Source organism: Hemiscyllium ocellatum, chromosome 1, assembly GCF_020745735.1.
Source record: "Hemiscyllium ocellatum isolate sHemOce1 chromosome 1, sHemOce1.pat.X.cur, whole genome shotgun sequence".
In the NCBI taxonomy this organism is placed as follows: domain Eukaryota; kingdom Metazoa; phylum Chordata; class Chondrichthyes; order Orectolobiformes; family Hemiscylliidae; genus Hemiscyllium; species Hemiscyllium ocellatum.
This window is the reverse complement of record NC_083401.1, coordinates 60,115,754-60,136,261: the sequence shown is the minus strand read 5'-3', so window position 1 is coordinate 60,136,261 and position 20,508 is coordinate 60,115,754. Positions and strand designations below refer to the sequence as shown.

Below are 20,508 nucleotides of genomic sequence, written 5' to 3'. Positions count from 1 at the left end.
CTGAAGAACACGGATTAGAAACTAGCCTACAATTCACTTCCATACCTGGCCCCTCATATAAAGAAAAGCTTATTTGGTCTGTTTTCCTTTCAACAAGGTGTTATCCACAGTCCAAATGTTCACAATGTCCAATTAGTTCACAATTCCCAGCTCCAAAAAAATTTGATTTAAAAAAAATTTTAAATTCAGTGAAGTTCTCAAACACTGGTGAAATGAACAAAAATCCAAAAAATGTTATGTTATAGCACATGTTATTCAAGAAAGAGGATAACTGAGGGAAAAGTTTGAGCCTAGCAGAGGTGTACATTGTAACAGGGTTGCACAAGATGTGGGCAGAGTCCTAAATTAATATTCTGTCTCGGTCTTCAGAAGAGGAGAATGGGTGCATTATAGTTGAAGAGGAGTTGGAAATCTTCAAAAAAAAAATATGAAGGGAAATAGAGTAGGAACTGACCTCGGAGGATGGATAAACCAGATATCCTAAATAAATCTAGTCCCATTTACCAGCACCCGGCTCATATCCTTATAAACCCTTCTTATTCATGTACCATCTAGATGCCTTTTAAATGTTGTAATTGTACCAGCCTCCACCACTTCCTCAGGCAGCTTATTCCATGCACGCACAGCCATCTATGTGAGAAAGGTGTCCCTTATATATTTTAACCCCTCACCTTAGACCTCTCCCCTTTAGCTTCTGTCTCCCCCTTCCTGGCGAAAATACTTATTTTCATCCAATTCATGTCCCTCGTGATTTTATAAACCTTTAAGGTCACCCCACTGCCTCAGATGCTCCAGGGAAAATAGCCTCAGCCTAGTCAGCCTTTCCCTCCAGCTCAAATCCTCCAATCCTGGCAACATCCTTGTAAACCTTTTCTGAACACTTCCAAATTTCAAAGCATCCTTCCTGTAGCAAAGAGACCAGAATTAAACACAGTATCCAAAAGTAGACTAACAAAAGTCCTGTAAGTTGTAACATGACCTCCCAACTCCAATACTCAATGCAAATAACAGCAAGCATACCAAACTCCTCCTTCACTAACCTAGTCAGTCTGACCTCAGAGGCAGGCAAATTAAAGGAATCAATACTGGATTAACTAAACTTTTTATGCCAAGAGACCGTCACTTTAGGGTAGCCACACTTCAGTGTTGGATCAGCTGATTTTGGAAAGTGCTCAGGGACAGAAGTGCGACTGTGAGTAAAGCAGGTAACTGTACCCAAAGGGCTGGCAAACAAGAACCTGAGCATTTGTAATTGTCCAACAGGACTGAGTTCTTTCAGCTTGTCTAGATGACAGCAAAGGCCACAGGATGAATGAGCTAAGTGACAATGGCTCCATGGCATAGGAATCCATTCAGGAGCAGAGAGCAAGAAAGAATGTAGCACAATAGGGGGATAGTACTGTGAGGGGAAATTGACATTATTCTGCAGCATGCAGTACGAGTCCAGACTGCTGTGCTGCCTGCCTGGCATTAGGTTTCACAACTTCTGCTCAGGGAAAAAATTTACAGGAGGAGCCAGTCACTGTGGTTTATGTAGGTACCAATGATATAGGTTAGACAAAAGGAGGTATTGCAGAGTCAGCATGAGACACTGGGCATCAAACAGTCAGAGCTTGGACAGTCATAATCTCTGCAATATTATGAAGCCAAATGCAAGCTGCATAGAGCAAACCAGATTAGAGAGATGAATGTGGCTCAAAGACTGGGGCGAGAGAAGTGGGTTCCAGTTCATGATTCTTGTTAAGCAAGGTGTTGAAAGATTATTTAATAAAGTTTATTTGGGGTTCCAAACAGATCATTCATTACCTTATTAAATGGCAGGCTCAAGGTCTACTCCTGCTTCCTATGTCAGAAGTAGGGATGGTCACTAGTGATTGCATAATGTTCATCATTCATGTCTTCAGATACTGTAACAGTCCATATTCCATGCAAAAAGATTTGGACAAAATCCAGGCTTGGACTGACAAGTAACATTCGCCATACAAATACCAAGCCATGACCATCTCCAATAAGAGACACAATTTAACCATTGCCACTTGATATTCAATATTGTTACCATCACTGAATCCCCAGTCAACATCATCCTGAGGGTTACCATTGATTAGAAACTCAGGTGGAATTACCATAAATACAGCAGCTTCAAAATCAGATCAGAGGCTAGGAATACTGCAGTGAGTAACTCATCTCATAACTCCCCAGAGCCTGTCCACCATCTACAAGACACAAGTCAGGAGTGCATTGGACCACTCCCCATTTGCCTGCATGAATGCTACCCTAGCAACATTCAAACAGTTTGACACCGTCCAGGACAAAGCAACCTGCTTGATTGGCACTCCACCCACAATAATCCACTCCCGCCACCACTGACACTCAATAATAGCAGTGCATACAATAAAATGTACTACACAAATTCAACAAAGTTCTTTAAGCAGCACCTTTGCAGTCCATGACCACTCACATCCAGAAGGACAAGGGCAGCAGATACAAGGTCACACCATCACCTGCAAGTTCCCCTCCAAGCCTGTCACCATCCTGACTTGGAAATATATCATTATTTCTTCACATCACTGGGTAAAAATCTAGAATTCCTTGCCTAAAGGCATTGTGGGTCAATCTACTGCAGAGGGACTGCAGTGGTTCAAGGTGGCAGCTCAACACCAATTTGTCAAGGGCAACTAGGGACAGGTAATAGGGAATTGGCTGGCTGGTCAGCACATTTACATGAACTCAAAAAAGCATTCTGGTCACAATATTATAGGAAGGACATAACTGCTCTGGACTGAAGATCTAACAATGTTGCCAGGTATTGAAAATTGCTGCTAGGAGGAAACATTGTTCTCAGGAAAACAATCCTAAACTACCCAGAAGAGGTGCGGGGTGACTGGCGTACTAAGTAATGAGGGACTTGAATACATTGGACAAGGAAGACCTGCTGACCCAGTGAGAAATCAATTACCATGGGCACATATTTAAAGTGACTGTAGAAAGTGGAGTGTACACAAGGAAAATCCTTTTTCACCTCCATGATGGCGAGTGTCTAGAATCTGCTGCCCAGTTTGAAACATAGAAACAGAAAAATACAGCGCAGTACAGGCCCTTTGGCCCTCGATGCTGCGCCGATCCAAGCCCACCTAACCTACACTAGCCCACTATCCTCCACATGCCTATTCAATGCCCACTTAAATGCCCATAAAGAGGGAGAGTCCACCACTGCTACTAGCAGGGCATTCCATGAACTCATGACTCGCTGAGTCAAGGATCTACCCCTAACATCTGTCCCATACCTACCACCCCTTAATTTAAAGCTATGCCCCCTCGTAATAGCTGACTCCATACGTGGAAAAAGGTTCTCATTATCAACCCTATCTAAACCCCTAATCGTCTTATACACCTCTATCAAGTCACCCCTAAACCTCCTTTTCTTCAATGAAAACAGCCCCAAGTGCCTCAGCCTTTCCTCATACGATCTTCCTACCATACCAGGCAACATCCTGGTAAACCTCCGTTCCAGTGCCTCCACATCCTTCCTATAGTATGGCGACCAAAACTGCATACAATACTCCAGATGCAGCTGCACCAGAGTCTTATACTACTGCAAAATGACCTCAGGACTCCGGAACTCAATTCCTCTACCAATAAAACCCAGTACGCCATATGCCTTCTTCACAGCACTATTTACCTAGGTGGCAACTTTCAGAGATCTGTGTACATGGACACCAAGATCCCTCTGCTCATCCACACTACCAAGTATCCAACCATTAGCCCTGTACCTCATCATCTTGTTACTCTTACCAAAGTGAATCACGTCACACTTAGCTACATTGAACTCCATTTGCCACCTTTCTGGCCAGCTCTGCAGCTTATCTATATCCCGCTGTAACCTGCCACATATTTCCTCACTGTCAACAACTCCACCGACTTTCGTATCATCAGCAAACTTGCTCACCCAAACTTCCAGCTCCTCCTCCAGGTCATTTATAAAAATGACAAACAGCAATGGTCCCAAAACAGATCCTTGCGGAACACCGCTAGTAACTGCACTCCAAGATCAACCTTTACCATCAACTACTACCCTCTGTCTTCTTCCAGCCAGCCAATTCCTAATCCAAACCTCTAACGCACCCTCAATGCCATACCTCCGTAGTTTTTGCAGTAGCAAAAATTTGTTGATTGAAGCAGAAACCCTCGACTAATCTAAAAGAACTCTGATCAACATGTGATGTGCTGTAACCTGCAAGGCAACAGTCCAGATGCTGGTATGTGGCACTGACTATCAGTTAAATGGCTACTTGTTGTGCTGTAATTTCTCCATGGTCCTACAAGTCTTCCTGTTTTGTCTGTGTTGCTTGTCTGGCCTGGAAAGCAACTTGCTATCAATGAATTGGGGGGGGGGAATGGAGGATCATTTTAGCCTTTGTAGGTTCCAACAGCATAGGTAGAACAAAATAGGTGGATGTGCATAATCAGTGCGCAAAGCTAGGCACCAAATTAAGAAACAGGACCTTAAAATGGCCAAAATCTTCACATTACTTCCTGAGCCACATGCAAAAATCAGCAGAGGACAAGTTAGAGGAATGAATACATGGTTCAAGGACTTGTGCAGAGACATGAGTTCTGGTCATGGCAGCAGTACTGGGAAATGAGGGATTTTTATTGATGGGACAGTGTCCACCTAAACAATGCTGTGGTTGATGGTCTTGAGTCACAACTAAATAAGCAGTCCAGATTTTAAACTGAATGAGGGCAAGGTTTCAAATTGGGAAGGTACAGTAAATCAAAAAGAGTAAAGACAAGGTCAAATAGAAAGGTCTTAATATGGGAAATGATAAAACAGAGCTGAAAAATGTGTTGCTGGAAAAGCGCAGCAGGTCACGCAGCATCCAAGGAACAGGAGAATCAACGTTTCGGGCATAAGCCCTTCTTCAGGAATGAGGAAGGCATGCCAAACAGGCTAAGATAAAAGGTAGGAGGGGGTACTAGGGGGAGGTGTGTTGGGAATGCGATAGGTGGAAGGAGGTGAAGGTGAGGGTGGAGAGGTGAGGAAGATTGCAGGTTAGGAAGGTGGTGCTGAGTCCAAGGGATAAAACAGACATTGGCAAGAAGGAATCCAGGTGCAAATCTACAAATGGCTGATCTCATTGCTGTTTCGAGGACTAGTTATACAAAATTAAACAGCTGGATATCCCCACAATATACAGATTGCACCTCTGAATTACTGACTGCAGCACTCAGATATTCTGTGGTCAAAAAAGATGCTTTACAATTCCTGTGTTCTATTATCGCCATTTAGGCAATTTTTTAAATTGTAGGTAAGGGTCAGGGGATGATACTTTTAGTAGCAGGAAATGGTTGATCAGAGGATAAAAATAGGATAGCTTTTTTTTGTGCTGTGCAGTCTCAATAATTACCCGGTACAATCTAGAATGACTAACTACTGGCTACTCACCTAGTGCTGATTTTATAATTTTCATTAATGGAAATTATTCTGTAGGTTAGCAGACCTCCAGTGCGGTCCAGCTCTCCTCTCCAATCGTTTTTGTTTTCAAACATCACAGTTGGAGGATCATCTTCTATTCTTATGGGACCCACTGTGGGGGGGAAAATAATGACTTCTCAATGACAAGAAGACACCTGTACAGAACTAAAGTACCTCTGTGTATATAAATCAGTTAAATCATAAGATACAAGAGCAGGAGAATGTCATTCAGCCCATCAAGGCTGCTTGGGCATTCAATGAGACCATGACTGAGCTGATAATCCTCAACTCCACTTTCCTGCCTTTTTCCTATAATCTTCAATTATAGAGTCATAGACATGTACAGCATGGAAACAGACCCTTCAGTCCAAACTATCCTTGCTGACCAGATATCCCAACCCAATCTAGTCCCACCTGCCAGCACCCAGCCCATATCCCTCCAAACCCCTCCTATTCATATACCCATCCAAATGCCTCTTAGATGTTGCAATTGTACCAGACTCCACCACATCCTCTGGCAGCTCATTCCATACACGTACCACCCTTTGTGTAAAAATGTTGCCCCATTAGGTCTCTTTTATATCTTTCCCCTCTCACTCTAAACCTATGCCTTCTAGTTCTGGACTCCCTGACCCCAGGGAAAAGACTGTCTATTTATCGTATCCATGCCCCTCAATTTTGTAAACCTCCGACACTCCAGGGAAAACAGCCCCAGCCTATTCAGCCTCTTCCTATAGCTCAAATCGTCGAACCCTGGCAACATCCTTGTAAATCTTTCCTGAACCCTTTCAAGTTTCACAACATCTTTCTGATAGGAAGGAGACCAGAACTGCACGCAATATTCCAACAGTGGCTTAACCAATGTCCTGTATAGCCACAACATGACCTCCCAACTCGTGTACTCAATACTCTGACCAATAAAGGAAAGCATAAGTTTTCCACCTCAGATCTTAAATATACTTAAGGACCTAGCTTCAACAGACCTCTGCAGCTTCACTATCTTCAAGAGAAGTATTCCTTCTCATCCCCATGACTCCCACACAAGTCCTTGTTCAGAATACACTTTCTGGCCACACACACACACACAAAAAAGGGAAACAACCTTTCTGCAACTACTTTGTCAAGTTCCCCAAAGAATCATTTATGGTCTAGTAAAGTCACCTTTCATTTTTCTATATTCCAATGAGTACACACACCTACTCAATCTCACCTCATGATTCAGTTCTTCCATACTCAGGATCAACTGGATGAACCTTGTCTGGACTGCCTCCAATGCAGTGTATCTTTCCTTGGATAAGGGGACTATGGTATTCCAGCTGTGATTTGACTAGTGCCTTGTATTGCTTCAGAAAGACACTATTTTTATTTTTCATTTGCTTTGAAATAAAGGCCAACATTTCATTTGCCTGCCATATTACTTGCTGAATTTGGACTTTAGCCTTTTGTGATTTATGCATTAGACTCCCAAATCCATTCAATGAAGTTTTTCTGCAGCCTTTTGCCATTTAAACAATATTCACCTCCTCTAGCCTTCCTTTCAAACCTTACATTTACCCAAAACATGGTTTAATTTTGACAAATAGCTACATATAGCTATTAGCACTGAAAATGCTCTGGAGTTCTACTGGGGAAATAGAAACTTTTGTTTATAAAGGAAGTTACAAATGGATTTTTGGCAGTGCAAACTGATAAAGGATTTCAAACTCATTAGACTTAGCAATATACAAAAGGAAGAAATACATTTACATTAATGGAATTACAAGCAATATTTTTGTGACTAAAGAAAATTAAAACAAGTCAGCTCACCAAAGCAAGTTGCTGCCAATCAATTAGCAAACAGAACCTAGTATAAGCATTTCCACCATTTAAAAATATTATTTGACAGTACAGTACACATTCTTTTGTGTGATATTGCAAAGATTTTATCTTGTTTTGCTAAATAATTGGATTTGTTGTGTACAGCTTTTTAAAAAAGTAAACACACTTACAGTGCTTAGCCCGTTTTAAAGCTTCTTTCTCAAAAAATAAACACAGACCATTGGGCCGACTAAGTCCATACCTGTGCTCAGGTTTCACAGATAAAATACTGCTTGAAGCTGGTGAAACTAACTGCTCAAATATGTCACATAATCCACCTTAACTAAAAATCAAGGTCTCTCCAAGAGACAATGCTAAGTGACTACTGTCAGAGGGCAATTCTACCTTTTGGAATGACATGTTCGGCAAAGGCCCCATCTGCCTGCTGAAATAGATATAAAGGACAGACAGTGGATGATAATTGTGGTGGTTAGTCATCAATCCTCTCAGCTCCAGGACATCTCTGCAAATGGTCCTCAGGGTTGTTCAGCACATTTATGATACCTCAGACATTTTTGTAAAAATGTGCTCAAGGGATGAAGGTATTATCTGCTTGGCCAGCACTTATGACCCATCTCCAATGAGCAGAAATGGTTTGTGAGCCCATTTTAGAGCATGTCAACTACACTGTTATGGGTCTCCAGACACATGCTGGCTAGACTAGGTGAGGATCGGAGATTTTCTTTCCTAAATGAGGTGATGAACCAAATGGATATTTATGACAATGGTTAACATTAGAACAACTTTTAATTCCAGATTTTTATTGATTCAAATTTCACTATCTGCCATGGTGTCATTTGACACGTGTCCCCAGAACACTCGTCAGGAGGATGGATTACTAGTGAAGTGACAACTACAACACATCCACATAAGATCATTCAGCAATGGCCTGATAAATCACAGAATACCGACAGTATGGAAGCAGGCCATTCGACCCATCAAGTCCACGCCAACCCTCCAAACCACTCAGACCTATTCCCCTGCCCAATCCCTGTAACCCTGTATTTCCCATGGTTTATCCACCTAACCAGTAGATCCTTGGACATTATGGGAAACATAGCATAGCCAATCCATCTAATCTAAACATTTTTGGACTGTCAGAATAAGCCAGAGTACTGGAGGGAATCCACGCAGACACTGGGAGAATGTCTGTGTGGAGTTTGCACAGTCTGTCACCAAGGATGGATTTAAACCTGAGTCCCTGGCACTGTGAGGCAGCAGTGCTAACCACTGAGCCACTGTGTTGCCCTGGAAAGTAACATTTGTGCCATAAGCATCATGAAACGACCATCTCCAAGAGAGAATATAACCATTTCATTGTATTCAAATGGCATTGCCATCACTAGATACCCCACTAGCAATGTCCTGAGGGTTACTGTTAACCATAAATTGAACTGGACTAGCCATGTATCTATTGTGCCTACAAGAGTAGCTCAGAGGCTGTAAATACCACATCAAGTCACTCACCTTCTGGCTCCCCAAAGGCTGTCTAGCAATGAAACACATCAGCAATATGACTCTCCAACAACACTCAAGAAACCTGAAATCATTTAGAGCAAAACAACACACTTAACTATTACTCCATCCACAATACTCAACATAAACTCTCTTCCCTACTAACACACCAGTGAGGTGTGCCAACTATAAGATGAATTGCAGCAACTCTCCAAAGCTCTTTTGACTCAACTGCTACATCCAGAACCAGTGCGTGGGAAAATGACTACCTGCAAGTTCTCCAAGTCACATATAAATCTACATTCTGGAGGTGCCAAAATTGGACTGGATGGACAAAGTCAGAAGACTTCACCCGAAGGAGCAGTGCTCCGAAAGCTTGTGACTTCAAGTAAATCTGTTGGGACTATAACCTAGTGTTGTGTAACTTCTGACTTTGGAAAAACATTGCTGCTCCTTCAGTACATCTGGGTCAAAATCCTGAAGCTCTCTCAAGTCCCTTCACTCCACAGACAACAGCAATTCAAGAAAGCAGTTCACAACCAACCTCAAGTGCAATTAGAGATGAGCACTGAATGTTGACCCAGTCAATGTTCAATAAATATTTGAGAAAAAAAAAAGATGTGATAGAGGGGCTTGGAAGCATTTGAAGGGATTTGGTGTGATATTTCCCTGACACTTGAATTGGCTAAATGGTTTACAATAGCCTCATCTCATGTTTCTACGAATGTCCTTTACAATAATAGCTCAGTTCAAGAGTTAGGAGAATGGTTATTCAAAAGAGAAGAGTTACCTCTATGGAGGATATGAACTTAACCTGAAGTCACCAAATACAGGTCATAACCATAAAAGTGCCTTAAGAGCACATTGTTTAGCACACCAATAAATGTTAAATGTCCCATAAAAATCAACATTGAGACAATGGATTGAGATAGAGACTGAATCAATACATCATTACAGACAATCTTAAGTAGAATTTGAAATCACTGGGCTGGTGCCAGCTCTTTACGGCATCCTTCGATATTGATACTCCTTTCTAAAGGTATCAAATTCATTGCTTAAACAATGCAATAATTTGAATAAGTAACAACTTGTGGTAAAGCAATTTATATCTCATTAACCCTCCGAATTCTCTAAAAAGAAAAAAAACTTTCCTCATGCCTCATTAACAATCCATTTTTGTCATCTCTATTGGATTCTTCTTAAAAATAGCCATTTCTAAAAATAATATTTTTCAGATGTTAAAATACCTTTTATGGGTGACTTGGGCTATTGTTAACTCTGGTTTCTCTCCACAGATGCAGTGAAAGCTACTGCATTTTTCTAGCAATTTTTGTTTGTGTTTCAGATCTTCATTATTTCAGTCTTAATTTTTGGCATCTCACCAATTTTTTCCAACCTTAGTAACTGGAGGTGCAATTTTAATAGAACCAGGTTGGTTGCATAGCACACAATGAATGGGTAAGGAAACTGGCTGCAACAATGGCCCAAAACGTACAAAAATACTTTCAAGGTCATCAGAGGATTTCTACAATATTACCTTTAAGACCACCTGCTGCACCAACATAAGGGAAAGCAAACAAACATTTTAAAGACGTTGGATTCAAACAATGGTGAACTATCCCCTGGATCAGCTGGAGGGAAAAAAGAAAGCAGTTATCAACACATGTGGTTAAAATTTGCAAACTGTGTTGTTTTGGGAGTTATTGGGACACTGGCTAGGAGTGGGGTTGGGGAGTGTGGAACGGAGGTGTTTGAGAGTGTGAAAGAGAATGTTTAACTTATCCTTTAATCATTTCAAAACAGGTCAAATGCACATACACAAATACACAGAAGTTGAACTGACCAAAAATAAAATGTTAAGGCTACATTTTCCAAAAGAAAAGTAACATTTTTCACAATAATTAAATGTTTTTATTTTTTAAAACTTACTCACACACACACAACAAACCTTACTAATGACTCTCCATCCTTTCAGTGGGCACTGCTCCCATTAGCAACCAACCTATTCTCACATTTCTCCTAGACTGCTCCAAAACAGAGGGAGTGCTTGAAGGTTGCACAAAGACAATGATACCTCTTCACCCCTGTAGGTAAAGTTCTTGTTCTCTGCTTGATATTGTCCCACAGATGAAACTAAGTTTAAAGAAATCACTGAAATGTAAACATATCAAGCTTCTCAACTTCACTATGTAGAATTCTCTGATACTCTAGTGGATCTTGGACTACATAGCCAAGTGCTTCAACTCAGGCTAATGTGAAAGCTGGCATATTTTGTCAGTAGGCTATCCTCTTTACAAATTAGAGTCTAAGGATTAAGTTTCTGATTTGGCAGGTTGGAAGTAGTCAGATGGTAGTGTAATGGTAATGTCACTGGAATAGCAATCCAGATCCCCAGGCTAATCTAATGGGGGCACCAGTTAAAGTCTCAATATGCCAGCTGATGGAATTTAAACTCTATTAATAAAATCTTGTATTGAAAGCTAGTTTCATTGTTTCAATAAATCACCAACAGTGTAAAGGCCAATGTGGTTCACTGATGTCCTTTATGGAAGAACATCTACCATCCTCACGTGGTTTGGCCGATGTGACCCACAGCAATGTGGTCAAGATTTAACTGCCCTAGGGCTTTTGCCAGAACCGTCGATTTTCCTGCTATCTCGGATGCTGCCTGACCTGCTGTGCTTTTCCAGCACCACTCTAATCTAAACTCTGATCTCCAGCATCTGCATCCTCACTTTCGCCCTAAGAAATGGCCTAGCACATCACTCAGTACAAGGGTAATTAAGGTTGGACAACAAAACATTGTCCAGTAACATCCATATCCTATGGAGAGATTAAAATTATAAATAACTCAGACATACTGTTAAGTGGGTATCTCAATAGTGTTTCCAATAGATGGTGGATATGGTGTCTGACCAATTAATGATCAAAAACTACTTGAATAAGAAAAGCAATTGGGCCCAAGATTAGAATATTGACTGGATGGGGAAAATGAGAGGAATCTTCACCTTCAGGTGCCCTTTCAGCATTTGAAAATTTCTGACGTTAGCAAAAACAAATGGTCAGAGATGCCAGACTACCGTAGTAAAGCAGTTTTTCTCATTCTTTTCCCCCATACTTCTCTGCAACTGCTCCTTTGGGCATTCTGAGGAACAGCTCTAATCAGTGAGATCAGTGGGGTCCTGCTGAATCCCTGAAGCTGAAAGGTGACCTTATAGAGGTTTTTAAAATCATGAGGGGCATGGATAGGGTAAATAGACAAGGACTTTTCCCTGGGGTAGAGGAGTCCATAACAAGAGGGCATAGGTTTAGGGTGAGGGGGGAAAACTTTAAAAAGGAATCCAAGAGGTAACTTATTCTCACAGAGGGTAGCGAATGTATGGAATGAGCTGCCAGAGGAAGTGGTGGAGGCTGGTACAATTGCAACATTTAAAAGGCATCTAGGTGGATATATGAATAGGAAGGGAGGGTTTGGAGGGATATGGGCCGGGTGCTGGCAGGTGTGATTAGATTAGGTTAGGACATCTGGTCAGCATGGACAAGTTGGACCAAAGAGTCTACTTCCGTGCTGCACATCTCTGACTACTTTCCGGGTAACTGCTGTTCTCTGGATACCATGAGATATTTCAAACCAACCTGGTCATTGGCCTCAAAATTCATCTCACCAAGCTACCTGCGACTTGCAGGCAGACAACTAAACCAGCTGCTTGCACAAATATACATGCCTACACACCAAGTCTAACACCAGTGTCAAATCCTGCACGGAGTGTGATATGGGGCAAGACAAATTATCAAAGGACAAAAAGAGTACAAACATTTCACAAGTTTATTTCTGGACCAATAGAATTCAAAAAGGTAGTCAAATAAACATTGATTAGACCATCTTGGAAGTACTCTGCAGAATTCCAGCCTTCACATTACAAAAGAAAATGATAGGGCACTAGGAAAGGTGTTAAAAGATTTACAGAGGAACCTCAACTATCCAAAGGACATAGGCAGGGAGTATTTCGTTCAGTTAATTGAATTCTGGATAATCAAATGCTAGATAACAGTCTTGCTGAGCATCAGGACCTTGCGATCTTGCCAAGTAATCAGATATTCGGATAATTGAATGCCGAATAATCGAGCTTCCTCTGTTCAATGATACCAGAAGTGGAAGGGTAAAACCAGCAACTTGCAGTTGCAAAAACACTTAAAAATGTCTTAAGGCACTCAAGGAGGTTAAACAAAATTTGAGGAGATGTAGGATCAATGAAGATTTAAATAGAGATTTAAAATTAGAAGCATTTAGGTTGAAGATCCAAAAGCAGCAAAACAGATACTGGGACTAGTTTTGATCTATGTCATAAGTAAAATATATTCAAATCCAGCTATCCATCACATTGTGATGCAGGCACATGGAACAATGCTCAACATATTTGGACTAAAATATAGGTGGTCTGATTCCAAAAAGTTTTTAGATGACAAAAATTGGAAGAGTTGTAGATCGTGAGGAAGATTATCAAATGATACAGCAAAATATAGATCAGTTGGAAAGTTGAGCAGAGAAATGGCAAATTGAATTTATTCCTGACAAGTGTGAGATGATGCATTTTAGATTAGATTAGATTCCCTACAGTGTGGAAACAGGCCCTTTGCCCCAAAAAGTCCACAACGACCCTCCAAAGAGTAACCCACCCAGTCCCATTTCCCTCTGACTAATGCATCGAACTCAACTGGCAATTTAGCATGGCCAATTCGCCTAACCTGCACATCTTTGGACTGTAAGTGCAGGAAGAAAGTGTATAGTAAATGACAGAACTCTTAGGAACATTGAACTACCGAGAAACCTTGGGTGTATGTCCATAGCTCCCTCAAAGTGGCAATACAAGTAGACAAGATGGTAAAGGTAGCATACTGCATCCTTGCCTTAATTGGTTGGGTCAGTGAGTATAAAAGCTGGCAGGTTATGTTGCATCTGTATAAAAACCTTCAGTTAGGCCACATATTGAGTTGTGTGCAGTTGTAGTCAGCACACTACAGGATGTGGACATTTTGGAGACGATGCAAAAGAGGTTTACCAGGATGTTGCCAGGATTTGAGTATATTAGCTATAAGGGGAGATTGGATACACTTGGATTGTTTTCACGAGAACATCAGAGGCAACCACTCATTGACGGGCAACTTGATAGAAATATATAAAATCACAGGGCGGGGATAGTCAGAGTCTTTGTCAATACCCCACCCCCACCAAGGTGGAAATGTCAGATACTACAGGGCATAGTTTAATGTGAGGGATGTGTGAGACAAGTTTTCGTTTTAAAACAGAGAGTGATAGGTGCCTGGAACGCACTGCCAGTAGCAAATATGATAGCAACCTTTAAGGAGCATTTAGACAGACCTGAACAGATAGGGAAGAGGGGGAGATATGGACTATGCACAGGCAGATGGGAGGAGTTGAGAATGTCATCATTATTGTAGGCACAAACATGGCAGATTGAAAGGCTCCTCTGCTGTACTGTTCCATGTTTTGCAGCACTGAATAATTTTAAACATAGCTTGAAAGATACATATGAAAGGTAGATAAATTTGTAAAGAAGCTAATTGAATTGTATGAGAGGCAGGAAATTAGATAGTTAGTTTAGCTCTCATTTACCCTTCTAGCATCCTCTTCCTTCGTGTATCTTAACCCAAAGTGAAAGACTCGGAAATCTTTACAATACAGCAGAAGCTTCTCAGGAATTTTGTTCTTTACAGCACCTGGTAGGAGCGGCTTCTTTTTATCATCATACACTACAAAGAAAACCACAAAATGTTATGAAATTCTAACAAAGCAACAAAACTTGAATGCTGATCTTCAGCTATTATTTTTATAAAACACAGCAGTAAATTACATGCTTCCCATCTCAACATTACTCTTTCAAACAAAGGTTTAGGCATCAATTTGATAACCAACAAGTCAAAAAGACAGTGTTTTAGAACATTTGGAAAACAGAACAGTAGAGCACAGTATAGGCCCTTGACGTTGTGCCAATCCTTTAACATATTCTAATATCAGACTAACTTGCATACCTTCATGTTATCATAAACGTGCCAATCCAAGAGTCACTTCAATGTCCCTAATGTATCTGACGCGACTACCACTGCTGGCACTACATTTCACGCACCCACCACTCTGTGTAAAGAGCCTATCTCTGATACTTCCCCATAGTCTTCCTCCAATTACCTTAAAATTATGCCCCCTCATGATAGACTTTTTCCCATGGTGGAAATGTCTCTGGTTATCCACTCTATCTATGCCTCTCAACATCTTTTACATCTCTATCAAGTCACCTCTCATTCTTCTTCACTCCAATGAGAAAAGCTGTAGCTCTCTCAACCCTTTTTCATAAGACATACCTTCCGGTCCAAGCAGCATCCTGGTAAATCTGCCCCGCACCCTCCCCAAAGCTTCCACATCCTTCCTATAATGAGGCAACCAGAACTGAACACTATTTGATTAGAACAATTTAAGTCAGTTTAATAATATGAAAATTAATACCAATTTTTTTTTAAATACCCCTTTTATAACATTCCAAATCTTGTCATTTTGAAATTCATTGGCAAATCATTTTACTGTATGAGCTGAAAACGAAGGTTGACATGCACACAGTGGAGAACCCAAGTAAAAGGATCGACATGTCAACAGACAACAAAAAAAGCAAAATGGATTTCCTTCGCTAAAACTGGAGCCATCTAAGAAATAATTTGCACGGATCTTAAAATTATTAAGTAACATTACAACCAAGCGCCAATTTGACATCACTGGTATCTCTCACTTGGCTGTCACTCCAGCACAGTACTGAAAGTTCAAAATTGCAGGAAGTGGCATCCTTCAAATGAGGCATTAACTGGGGGTTCCATTTGCCTGTTCAGACAGTATTCAAACTTCGTGAAGTCCAAACAGAACATCTTCCCTTGACCAAAACAACACTTTTTTTTAGGGGGTGGGATCAGATCATTTATTTCGCATGCTTTTTTGAGCAATCCTGCAGCATAAAATTGGTTGTTATTATAAATGAAATTCAAAATATCATGAATTCTGGTAATATAGAAAAATTACTAAAACTTCATGACTGAGTTGTATGTTACTGATGTAATGATGTTACTTGCATCTCAAATAGCTACTGTAATTACTAACAATTATTCTCCAGTACTCCACTTAATATATTTTACAAAGTGAAATTTGACATCCGAACATTGCAACTAGCTGGATAGCTTGACCTATTGTCAAGTTGCACATAAGTGACAATTCTTTTTTAAAAACAAAAAAATGCCTACTTAAATAGGAACCACAGGCTATTGGTTTTAAAAACATGATTATTGAATTGCTGGCTCCAAATCAATTACCACAGACTTTGCTATTAAAACATTCCCACTACCCTCAATCCCTGCAGGCATTTATTCCTTGCAGCCACCATACAGAGCCTTCAGCAAAATGACTTCTGTACATGTAGAAACTTAATCAGGCATTAACCGCAGGCAGGTGAATGATAAGCTTAAGATTTGGTGATCTAATGGAATGAAGGAATGGTTTGTGAGGGCTGAATGGCCTACTCTGGTTCTCTAGTTCCAACAGAATTGGTTTCAGACTAGGCCAACTCAGCTCCTTCAGCCTAATTTCCCTTTCAGTTAGGTCAATCCTCAGACAACACTGCTATAGTTACAACCTATATTCTTTGCAAGGTTGGTATGTGCACAAATAGCAACAAAACTAGAATTGATGAAAAACTTCATGCATTGTCATATTACCTCCAAAGATCTGATCCACACAATGCAACGAGATATCATTTTCACCCATCAGTTTATTCCTATACGATTGTTCCTGGAACACAAAACAAAAAGAAAATCCAAAATAAACATTCAAGGAGAACTGATCACATTTAAAATCAATGCCTAGATTTTTTTTAAAGCAATCTAAAGAGGAGATCAAAATGGCACTTGGATGGGTATATGAATAGGAAGGGTTTGGAGGGATATGGGCTGGGTGTTGGCAGGTGGGACTAGATTGGGTTGGGATATCTGGTTGGCATGGACAGGTTGGAACAAAGGGTCTGTTTCCATGCTGTACATCTCTAGGAGACTGGGTAAATTTTACAAAAAACAAATTACAGTCTAAGACCTGGAAAGTAGTTTGATTTTTATTCATGTGATGATAATGCCAGAATTATTTGCCTTTCCTTAATTCCTCGAGAAGGTGCTGGTGGGCCATCTTTGTGAACTGCTGTAGTCCATCTGGTTTAGGAACACCAGACGGCATTAGGCAGCAAGTTCCAGGATTTTAACACTGCAACAACAAAAATATAGTTCGAAAGCAAGAAGGTGTAGGATTTGGAGGAAAATGTGCAAATGAAGTTCCTATACACTTGCTGCCTATACATTCCTATATATTCTTCTACGAGTAGACAATTGCGAAGTTGGTAGGTGTTGAAGAAGAATTAGCATTGCCCATTTGCAATTTGAATACTACAACAGTTCCCAATGCTTGAAAGATAAACAAACATCTATTATCTATTAGCACATCTGATAAATGACATTAGTATGCTGTTGCATTTTAAATTTACCTATTATTCTCAATTTGAAGTGTTTGTACAAGATCCAAGCTGTTCACTCTTCATTCTTCCCTGTCCAAGGACTTTCAATCTTCTAATTTTTGTTAAATTTTTAATTAAAAAATGGACTGGGAATTATCCTTCCAAGAATGGGCACTATACCTTAATAGCATCCGTCAAGAACAGTTTATACAGCTTTCTACCAAAATTCTCAAATGGTTTCTCATTTTATCTTAAATATCTTATCTTAAATAATTTATCCAGTAAGATTATCAAATCGTTCCTTACCTGTATAAGGTGTTTAGCAGCAAAATAAGCTTGAAAACAATGTCAAACGATGCACTCATTAATTCAAGTTACACCTGCTGCTGCGATTCAAACCTACAATTTCTGGTGTTCCAGCCATCTGCTGTCAGTTGCCAAATTAATTCTGGCCTGAATCCTTCAATTTCCAGGAACCAGAAATGGAAACATTGCAGATCAATTAAGTTATCTGCAGTAAACACATATTTTCAGCAAATAAGGAACCCATTCAGTTAACTGTGCCTGTGCCAGCTGAAAAAGAGCAATTCTGTCTGATCCCACTTTCCAGCTTTTGGTCCATTGTGATAAAAGGTTACAGAATTTAAAATAGAGGTTCATGAAACTTTTGCTTTACAGTTCTTTCTGCAGTTTCAAATCCTCACCACCCTCAGAACAATGACAACACCCTGCCAATCTTGGTCTTGCCACCAAATTGTTGAAATCTATTAATCCCTTCCCCCACCCCCAATGCTATCCAACTCTCAGCCTCATTTCCAAACAGAACAATTCCATTCTATTTAGTTATAAAATTCTATCATAGCAACATTCATAACATCTACATAAATTTTGCTCTGTACTATTTATTAAATATTTCTTGTAAGATGTTTCTTCAAACAAAAATCATGGTGTGGCTTAACTAGCATTTAGCAGTACTAGCATAATCTCTGTTTATAAACCAGGCTTCAGCCATGAAAATATCCCATATGCCTTAATCAATTTACATGTCAATTCTTTACAGGGTCCCCAAACAATTATCGTATTGCAAGACAAAACAGACAATAACTAAAACAAAGAACTGTGGGTGCTAGAGATCTGAAAGAAGAAATTACACAAAAAATACTGGGTTCTTGTGACAAACGAATAGCGATAATTGCACATTGGCAATGGTACCTACATGAGGCATTCATAAAGTGCTTTGAATAATTTCTTAGAGTGACAAGTTCTGAAAAGTTATACTAAACTGGAAATCGCAACTGTGACAGGAATAATGATCTCAGAGTAGGGGCACCCCTAGATAGCATCAACTACAACGTACTTGAACTTTACATTCATCTTGAAAGGAAGAAGAGTGGCGTATGGCTAGTATTTTCAAAATAAGGGCAACTACGTGGACCTAAAAGCAGAACTGACTAAAGTGCTAAGTGAGGAAACAAATCAAGCAGTGATAGACATTGAAAGGGAATACTTCAGAATACTCAAAGTTATCACTACTGAAAGAACACTTCCAAGGTGACACAGACAAAGGAAAAGGGCAGCTCCCACTCCTTCGAGGTAAGCGGTAAAGTAAGTTAAGGAAACTACAGCCTGAGAAGTTGAAAGAGGCATTTCAGGTTTTTACATTAAGACCGGTCACATCTCCAAACAAAGTTGAATCCACAATATCCCAGCTAAGAGCCATTCTTAAGAGATCATATCAAATTAACGCAACAGTTAAAAACTGCAGATGAATTTTATTTGAATTCTAAGAATTGCTGAAACACCACTTTCTGTCATAAAATATATCTTACAGATGATTCATTGGATGCTTTGCATGAAAGCTTTTTGCACCACCTAGAATCATTTATAAAATTAATAGCAATAACAGAGAAGGACTAAAAATTAATCTGGAGAAAAAAGTTAAATGAGAGGAAGCTAGCTATAAATGTTAAAAACAGACATCAAGAGTCTCTATAGGTGTTTTAAAAAAAATATAAAGAGCATTGGCCCTCTACAGAATATAAATGGAGAGAGTTTATAGTAGATCAAAGGGAAATGGTAGTTGAAAGGAACAAATTTTATGCTTTGTCTTACAATAGATTTAAATCAGGAGATAACAAGGAGACAATCATGGTAAAGTTACAATCACGAGGGCAGCATCACGAAGCAAGCTATTAGGAGCTGCTGGCTGACATGTTCCAAGCATCTGATGGACTTCATCTTTGGGTCTTAAAAGAAGTGACAAATGAAGTGGTAAAGGTGTTGGTATGAATTTTCAAAAATCCATCATCTGCAAAGGTTTCATTGGACAGGAAAGCTCATTGATTTAAGAACCAGGAGTTGCAATAGCTTTTTATTCGGGGGAGGGCGGGCGGAGGGGCAGAGGAGGAGGCAACTAGGTAACAAGCCAGTCAGCTTGAACTTTCTCATGGGGAAGAGGTTTGTTTCATTCATGAAGCAGGTTACAGCTGAACACTTAAAACTCAAGTACCACAAACATAGCTGAAGACAAAATAAACCTTGAACTCAAACAAGCCTAGCGATAGAAACAAGAGCACAGAGACCCACAGACTGCTGATATGAGACGATTATGTGGTCAAACAATGTTTACTTTAAACAAACTGATTAGCCTACGCTCCATTTGCTTCCAGATAACAATTTTAAATGCTTGCTTAGGTCATGTCACAGCATTTGTAATACTATGTGCAGCAGTAGACCATTCAGCATTTGAGCCTGCTCTAACATTGAACACGCTCATGGCTGATCATCCAACCATTCCCACTTTCTCCCCAAACTCTTTGATCCCTACATCCCCAGTAAACCAACCATTTTCTGTGGCACAGAATTTCAGAGTTTCATCACCTTTTGGGTGAAGAAATTTCTCATGTCAGTCCTACAATGCCCTTGTATCATTAAATTGTGACCTCTCATTCTGGACTTCCCAGTCATTGGGAACATCCTTCCTGCTCTTATTCAGTCCCGTTAGACTTTTATAGATTTCTAGGAGATCTCCTCTCATTCTCCTTAACTCCGGTGAATACCATCCTAACTGATCCTGTCTCTTTTCAGGCGTCAGTCCTGCAATCCCAAGAATCAATCAATCGGTCTGGTAAATCTTTGCAGTACTCCATCCATAACCAGAACATCCTT

At 40.1% G+C, this 20,508-nt stretch overlaps 1 protein-coding gene across 2 annotated transcripts in view; it reads right to left on the bottom strand.

The window, feature by feature from the left end:
• Positions 1–20,508, bottom strand: part of mtmr12 (myotubularin related protein 12) — an 84,981-nt gene that overhangs the window by 37,758 nt on the left and 26,715 nt on the right. For both annotated transcript variants that reach the window (XM_060856376.1, XM_060856459.1), the window contains exons 4-7: positions 16,559–16,631; positions 14,424–14,560; positions 10,326–10,419; positions 5,447–5,588 (exon numbers count right to left, since the gene is read on the bottom strand). In XM_060856376.1, the coding sequence (XP_060712359.1) occupies positions 5,447–5,588; positions 10,326–10,419; positions 14,424–14,560; positions 16,559–16,631 (446 nt within the window). The remainder of the gene's footprint in view (positions 1–5,446; positions 5,589–10,325; positions 10,420–14,423; positions 14,561–16,558; positions 16,632–20,508) is intronic.